Source organism: Limulus polyphemus, unplaced genomic scaffold (assembly GCF_000517525.1).
Source record: "Limulus polyphemus unplaced genomic scaffold, Limulus_polyphemus-2.1.2 Scaffold1482, whole genome shotgun sequence".
Lineage (NCBI taxonomy): Eukaryota > Metazoa > Arthropoda > Merostomata > Xiphosura > Limulidae > Limulus > Limulus polyphemus.
This window is the reverse complement of record NW_013667092.1, coordinates 61989-70085: the sequence shown is the minus strand read 5'-3', so window position 1 is coordinate 70085 and position 8097 is coordinate 61989. Positions and strand designations below refer to the sequence as shown.

Sequence of the window (8097 nt, the reverse complement as noted above, 5' to 3'; positions counted from 1 at the left end):
TTTTACTTTTTTACTTATTTCGTAAGTTTGTAGAAATTAATTATACGTATGACGTATCATAAATACTACTAATATATATATATATATATATATATATATATATATATATATTTTTTTTTCACCCTTTAGCAAAACTGCTTGAAAGATATGGATGTCACTTTGATTCGGAACCTGTCCGACCGGAATGGTAACAACTTGTGGCACGTGTGTTGCAGTCAAAACCACCTTCACTGCCTTAAGTGGCTGTGTAATCAAGATAATATGGAGGCCTTGAACGACGAGAATAAAAACGGATTGACACCAGTTATTTTGGCCACTAAGGTTGGTACTGGATGAACATTACTGTGCTTTTATGCAATTAATCTAAGGTGATTTGTATTATGTGTCGAGGGTGTGTATATGTATAGATGTTTGTTTCAACGCAAAGCCACATTGGGTTATCTACTGTGTCCATCGCGGAAATCGAACTCCGGATTTTAGCATTGTAGGTTCGTAAAATTACCACTGGCCCACCAGCGAGCTCAAAAATAAATCATTATGAGATGCTAAAGAAAATAATAAAAGCATTTCTCTCTGTTGTAATTTCTATCTGCAATAAAATATTTTCAATTGTAATACATGTATTACATTATTTATGTGGCTAGCGACTCCTACATTTTTATCAGATTCGTTTTCTTTGGAGTAGAGCGATATCGGTACAAAGCAAAAGGTTTCTTTGGAAACACGTTGAAGATTAATGGGAGCATGTGATCACTACTTATCACACCAGTTTAATATAAAGATGTTTCTGTAAGTATTTTCAGAAATTCGTTCATTTTCTCGTTTCCTGTAAAGATGTGTAATAGAACCGAGTATGGTCTCATAGCTAGCTAACTTGCAGGACTGTAGATCCGAGGTTCCATAGTTTACGCACCGTTACCGAAAAACAAAAAACGTGTATTATACCAGTGATGGTCAAATATTACTATTCGGTTAGAGTAACCCACGATTGGTGGTGGATGTTGTTGTATAGCCATCACTTCAAAATTAGGAACGGCCGTGCAGATAACCCTCGAGTACCTTTGCACGATATTTTACAAAACAAATCTATAATAATAGTGTGTACTGATCAGAATTTATTAAATAGATTTTAAAGCTTACAGTTTGATACGACATGAATGGAAATTTTAAAACATACGTTTTTAGAACTTTCCTCTGCTCATGAAACAAACGTTATTATAATAATGTGGTAATGTAACTAAAATATGCTTTAGTTCTAGAACAGTCTCACGTGACAGTAGTGAGATCACAACGTAATAAAGATATGTTTGGTATTTTCATCACGTGACAGTAGTGAGGTGCTACGTAATAATGATGCGTTTGATTTAGTATAGTCATCACGTGACAGTAACAAGCAGGTGTATAATCTATGACTTGGAGAAAACCCAAAAAGTCGAGGTTAATGTTTATATAACTAAGTATTAAAAATCACGTCCGTTGGGGCGTACTTTGTATGCCCACCATTTCTATGCTCGGGGGTCATATGGGCGTACTTTAATTAAGTTTTTTCACACAAAATTCGATGATATATAGTACGTAGAGCCTTTCCTCAATAAAGTATACAATAAATCAAAAAATATATAACATTTTTTGAGATATCATCAGGATTCCCGGTGTTCCAAAGTTCGTAGGAATACGAAATAGCTGGGTGCGAAAGGTTTAGCTGATAGGCCCTCAATAACGATTACATAACCTCTTCTTGGACGTATGTGTAATGGACATTTTTGCAACTGAGTGATATCAGAATAATGAATAAATAAATGTCAATTATTTTATGTTAATTGAGTTTGACATCACGTATTGTTGTATTTATATACCGGCATCATGCTAGTTACTCCAGGAAACTAATGTGTTATAGATTGGATGGACTTCTCTGGAGCATCTTCGATGCAAAAATAAATTTAAACAATTAAAACGCCCTCCTCCCTTCGGTAAGATTACGGACTTATAAGGGTAAAATCCGGGACTCGATTCCCCATTGTGTTGCTTTGTGCTATAAACAATTACAACGCCCTCCCCCCTTTGGTAAGATTACGGACTTATAAGGGTAAAATCCGGGACACGATTCCCCATTGTGTAGCTTTGTGCTATAAATAATTACAACGACAGCTTAACAGAAAATATGAAACGGCCATGTAACCCGTCAAAGGCTCCGTTTATGAAAATTAATTGTGTGGTGCGTGTTTAGAACATTATGATATTATTAGAGAAAACTTCAAAAAAATATACGAGGTATTGCTGTGTTAAGAATCCTTCCTCGAGACTCCCCTTGGACGGCCTGGTGTTTAGGGTACTCGTCTGACATCACAATCTGCAGATTGCGTGTTCGAATCCGGTCACTAAACACGCTCGCCCTTTCAAACTGGAGGGCGTTATAACGCAACAGTCCATCCAACTCTTCGTTGGTAAAGAGTAGCCCAACAGTTGGCGGTGGGCGGTGTTGAGTTGCTGCCATACCTGTAGCCTATCACTGCTAAATTGGGACGGCTAAAGCCTTCGGGTAGCTTTACGAAAAATTCAATAACAATCCTCGATAGGATTTTCATTAAATACGTATAATGATATTTAAGGAAGGCACTGATTTTTTTTATACGAGTATTAATGTGATTATTAACTTTTAGTGTGTGTTTTTTTTTAACATATGTGTTTGGATGTTTTAAAGATAGTCGGTGACGTAGAAAATTATTATTCTCTTTTAGAATTCAATTGTGAAATATTATGTGATAAGGAATTATTTAACACTTGAAAACTATCTGTAATTATCCTTTGACAGTTAAATATAAATAAATACTAGTAGTAATAAGGAGTGTGGTTTTGATTATCAAGTAAAAATAATTAAAATTAAGGAATGATTTATGCTTAATATAAGTTTGTTTTCTTTTATTTATACTCTTTTGTAAACTAAATAATTTCATCTTCATTGTATGTAGAATCTTCTTATGTTGCTCAGAAAGAAGAACAGTTTAGTTAGGTTTACTAATTTTTACCAGTAATTAGGAATGTGCATTTATGTGTTAACTTCCACACTGCGACTTGTGTGTGTGTTACTAAAACAGCCGAATTTAGAATACGTTAGAAATTCCCGCCTTTTCTTGAGAAAAATAGCATTTTAAATGTTCTAAAGCTAGTAGAATAATGACATTTAAGTCCTGTTGAGCAGGAAGGGTGGGAATCAGTTTATCATTTACGAAACAAATCCTCGTTTTTGTTTTATTTTTTGTTGTTGTTTTTAATTTGTACCTTGGCAGTAAACAACCTCAGACACAAACGTTACTCCGCGTTTATCTGCTCTCCATCCTGACAGTGATTTCCAAGTGTTTCGTGACCACATTTACAACACTTGGTTTGATTGTTGTTAAGCGCTAAGTTGCACAGTAGGTTGGTATCTGTCCTCTGCCCACCACGACTATTGAAACCCGATTTTTACCTCGTAAGCCTTCAGACTTACCGCTGAGCAACCAGAAGGACATTTGGAAAGCATCTGTGATCTTTACTACGTAAAGGATAATAATACTCTACAGTCTACAGCACAATTGAACTTGAAAAATATTTTAATTAATTACACATTTTATTGTTGTTGTAACAGTTTTGTTGTCAAGAACATATTTTAGTATGGTATAGAAACAGTCATTGTAACTTAGCCTAGAATACGTGACATTTATTAATTAATATACCATCAATTTGTTTATTCTAGCTCCCCGGTGGCTCAGCGGCAAGTATGAGGGGTAATAATTCTATAAACCGGGTTTCAATACCCGCAGTGGGCAAAGCACAGATAGCTATCTGTGTACCTTTGCGGTTAACAAGTGACAAATAAACGTTTATTCTGCAGTGCCCTTTTACAGTGTTTAAGAAATCGCGTAACAAAATTGCGTTATTGTATATCCACTTGCTTAGACATTGCGTTTTGTCACCATTTAAGCTTTGTGTTATTTATTGTATGGGATTCGAAATTAATACCTTTGTACAGCTCGAATATAAACGTTTTTTGTAATACTGTTTTATGATAAATATTTCCTGTGAATAGCTCATTTTCGAGGTTCATTTGATTACTCGAATCGTGTAGTAATTAACATTCTGAACATTTTTACCTGTCGTGGCTGAGTATAAAAAATGCTTTTTTTTTACAAATCTATACATAAAAAATTTAAAATACTTAGTAAAATGTTCAGCAAGTGGCCGTTATTCAAGTGTTCGACAGATTTCTGAATTAGGGATATAAGTTGAATTAGAAGCGATTACGTTGCATATCGAACCAAACAAATTTAACTCGAGTTTTTCGTGATTCATTATCCTGTTGATTTGTTTGTTGAATTTCGCGCAAAGCCACTAGAGGGCTATCTACGCCAGCCAACCCTAATTTAGAATTGATAAACAAGGAGGTTTTTTTTGTCAACGCTTTCCACCGCCAACTCTTGGGCTACTTTTTAGCAAAGAAAAAGGGAATTTGACCTTCACATTGTAACGCCCTCACAGCCGAAAGGGCGAGCATGATCAGTGATAGGATTCGAACTCACTACCTGTAGATTACGAATACGAGTATAGCGCTCTAACTACTAGGACACGCCACACCTTCAATAACTTTCAACTAGCATTTTGTTACAGCATTTAAAATATAGAAAACTCAATTCGCCCTTATCGCGGTTGAGAGTTTTGTTGCGATAAGCATTAATTGTTTGTTAAGAAACAAGGCATTAAATTCTTTAAATAACACATTTTTACTAGAATATGGCTTCATGAGAAAAACATGAACTTAAAGACTAAACTAAGTGATCGTTCAATGAGAAAAATATAGGTAATCAACATGTACTCCTCCCAACCCACGAAATGTAATTGGAATGTAATCTGCTTATAAAGTTAGAAGAAAAAAAAACTTTACACTACACATAATTATAAGCTAACTTTTATTTTAACCGACGTTTCATTTCGCCTTTGTAGCGTCTTCAAGGGTAGTACATAAAACTGTTTGATATTACCATATTTGTTAAGTTATAAAACTGCTTGCTTTAAAACTTATCATAAAATGAAATGTTTGAACTATGTAAAATTAATGAGGATTTGTCGAATACCAAGAACTCGTAGTCGCATGTGAGGCAGTGGTTTTTGCCTTCTTTGTGTTTTGTGTCCTAAATCATCTAAAACAGCGTTTTCCAAACTATGGGGCGCCTACTGGTGGCTGGGAGAAGGGGAGCGTTTTGGCGGGAGAGCCCAAAAAGAAAATGTTGATTTTGCTGTTATCACTTGCGAGTCCCCCGGTGGGACAGCGGTAAGTCTTCGATTTACAACGCTAAAATCAGGGATTCGACTCCCCTAAGTGGACAAAAAAAAAAAAATACCCGATGTGGCTTTGCTATAAGAAAAGACATATTACTTGCTAAAATTATTTTAATGTGGGGGCGCAACGGAAAGTTTGCTGAGTTAGGGGGTACCGGTGTTTAAAATTTGGTAAACACGGAGTCCTAAAATATGATTGTGATCTGGCTTGGATTAGTTATCAGTATATTATTCATTTTAGTTCACACCGAAACAATTCTCCAAGTAATAGAAATAATAAATAAATATTTTGACAACTGCTATGTCTGTCGTATCCCAGCCGACCTGATGAACTATGGTATTGGGCGAAAAGTCTCGTCAGCATTGGGTATGGTTGACAGTATTAATATATTTTTCTTTATTTTCCTCCATCATACATCGACATCTATCGGAATAACATGTAAACGTGATTTGAAAGAATAATAAATACATATGATATTGTAATACCTGTAACGGGGCCCGGTATGGGCAGGTGGTTAGGGCGCTCGACTCGCAATCTGAGGGTCGTGGGTTCGAATCTCCGCCCGTTCAGCCGTGGGGGCGTTATAATGTGACGGTCAATTCCACTATTCGTTGGTAAAAGAGTAGCCCAAGAGTTGGTGGTGATGACTAGCTGTCTTCCCTCTAGTCTTACACTGCTAAATTAGGGACGGCTAGCGCAGATAGCCCTCGTGTAAACTTTGTGCGAAATTCAAAAACAAACAAAAAAACTTCTAACGGTTTGAACAATATTATATTTCTCAGTTTTAACACCAGATTATTTCCTGCGTTTCTTTATTTTATACATAAAAGTAGAACCTATATTTTCTGTGAATTAGATATAATTTCAGACTGAGCAAGGAATAATGTTTTCATCATTTTCTTTTAATTTTTTTAGCATGGGAATATGGATATTGTTCAATGGTTATTAAAGCACACAGCCTGTGAAAAATTCTTGGAGCCGTCACCAAGGGAACGCTCAATTTTGCACTACGCAGCAAAATATGGACAGGTACTATGAAAAACACTGTTTTTAAATATGGTTATTGTTGTTAATCAAAGGTTTATTGTTTTTCCTTTCCAGACTCATGGGTATCTTGCTTTCTTGAGATAGTGTTAAGTTCTTGGTATATTCAAGTTTATAGAGAACAAACCTGGTAATTTTAAGGTCTTGTGTTGTAATTATGAATAATTTCTGAACAGGAATATGCTAGTTATATAGGTCAGAACTAAGAAACAAGTAACCTACAATGAACTCTGTGTTATATAATAAACTGAGAAAAAGTTAATAAGTCAGTATACAATAAAAAATGAAATAAAGCCTATAATAACACAGGCCTGCGAACTTAAACTTCATAAAAGTTGTTTTGGTTTTTAATAACGGATTTTCCATACTTCAGCTACGAAGATTTCGAAAATAATATTACTTTTTTTATCACGAAAGGATTTTTTTTTTTTTTTTTACAAATCGGGAAGAAAAAAAAACTTACTTAGATCAAATTTGACACAAATATAAAATAATATGTTTGGACCATTGACACAACCTCTTTTTGCCATAGCAACGTATAAATAACACTGAAAAGAAAAGAAATTTCAAAGAGCACACACACAAACAAATACTATCCAGAAATGACACGTCATGCGGCCTGTTAACCGTTTATGTTCATATACTAGCGGTGTGTTTCTCTTGGGTTCTAGAACGATCGATTAGACTGTCCCGTCACAATTGGTCCAGAGGAATCTATAGCCAGTGGTTATCAACATTTTAAGCATAACAAAATGTGACCCGATTTCAATGAAAATGATTCACTTATGTAAAAGTACATATGACGTTTTGTGAAAAATCTGTATGTGATGTAGAAAAATTAACATCATTTCCGGATTCAGCGTACAGGAATTACTATAGAACATTTAAAAATGCAAGACAATAAAACCATTGCAGGGCTGTGTAATCAGAATGCACTGAATATCAATCGGGTAGTCTTTCCATTAACAGTATTTCTGTCAGTTATCCCAGTGATATCTCCTAGGGTTCACCCAACTTAGGAGTTGTAGGTTAATCCACATGTTAACACTGCAAAATAATCTTCACGAGTTAAATATTAATAATAACTAAATAATTATATTCAAAATAATTTAAACGTTGTAAATAATAATATTAATAAAACTAACTTTAAAGAAAATGGAATATGTCATTATTTGGGTAATCAAAGCAGTGATCTGACTGGTTAAAACATAATTATCCTTGTTGCTCTGTGATAACTATAGTTTCAAAGTTTGACATTCATTTTTTTTGTTAATAGAACTAATACCGTTTTGGTTATTGTAAATGTGTTCTTAGTAAAAATGATTGAAACTTTCACTGTTTTGATAGGAACAACTTGTTCACTGGTTGGCTGAAAATATGCAGACTTCTTCCATCAATAACTGTGACTCGGAGGGTAACACTTCTCTCCATTTTGCAGCTAAATACGGTCATATTGGTTGTGCAAAAGTAAGTTCTTTTTGTTTCTTCTGTACAATCTCAAATCTGTAGCTGAATGTGGTAAAATTTTAGGAGGACAGTTATAGAAAAGCATATAAAATAAAACAAAATAGAAACTGTTTTTATTAACGTGATAGAAAAGCATATAAAATACAACTAAATAGAAACTGTTTTTATTAACGTGATAGAAAAGCATATAAAATACAACTAAATAGAAACTAGTTTTTATTTAACGTGATAGAAAGACGTACTAAAATAACAACTAAATAGAAACTAGTTTT

General features: G+C 34.4%; 1 protein-coding gene across 1 annotated transcript in view; it reads left to right on the top strand.

Annotated features, from left to right (window-relative positions):
• LOC106463786 overlaps nt 1-8097 on the top strand; it is a 56508-nt gene that overhangs the window by 33855 nt on the left and 14556 nt on the right. The window contains exons 5-7 of the mRNA XM_022391381.1: nt 130-321; nt 6230-6343; nt 7706-7825. Of these exons, the coding sequence (XP_022247089.1) occupies nt 130-321; nt 6230-6343; nt 7706-7825 (426 nt within the window). The remainder of the gene's footprint in view (nt 1-129; nt 322-6229; nt 6344-7705; nt 7826-8097) is intronic.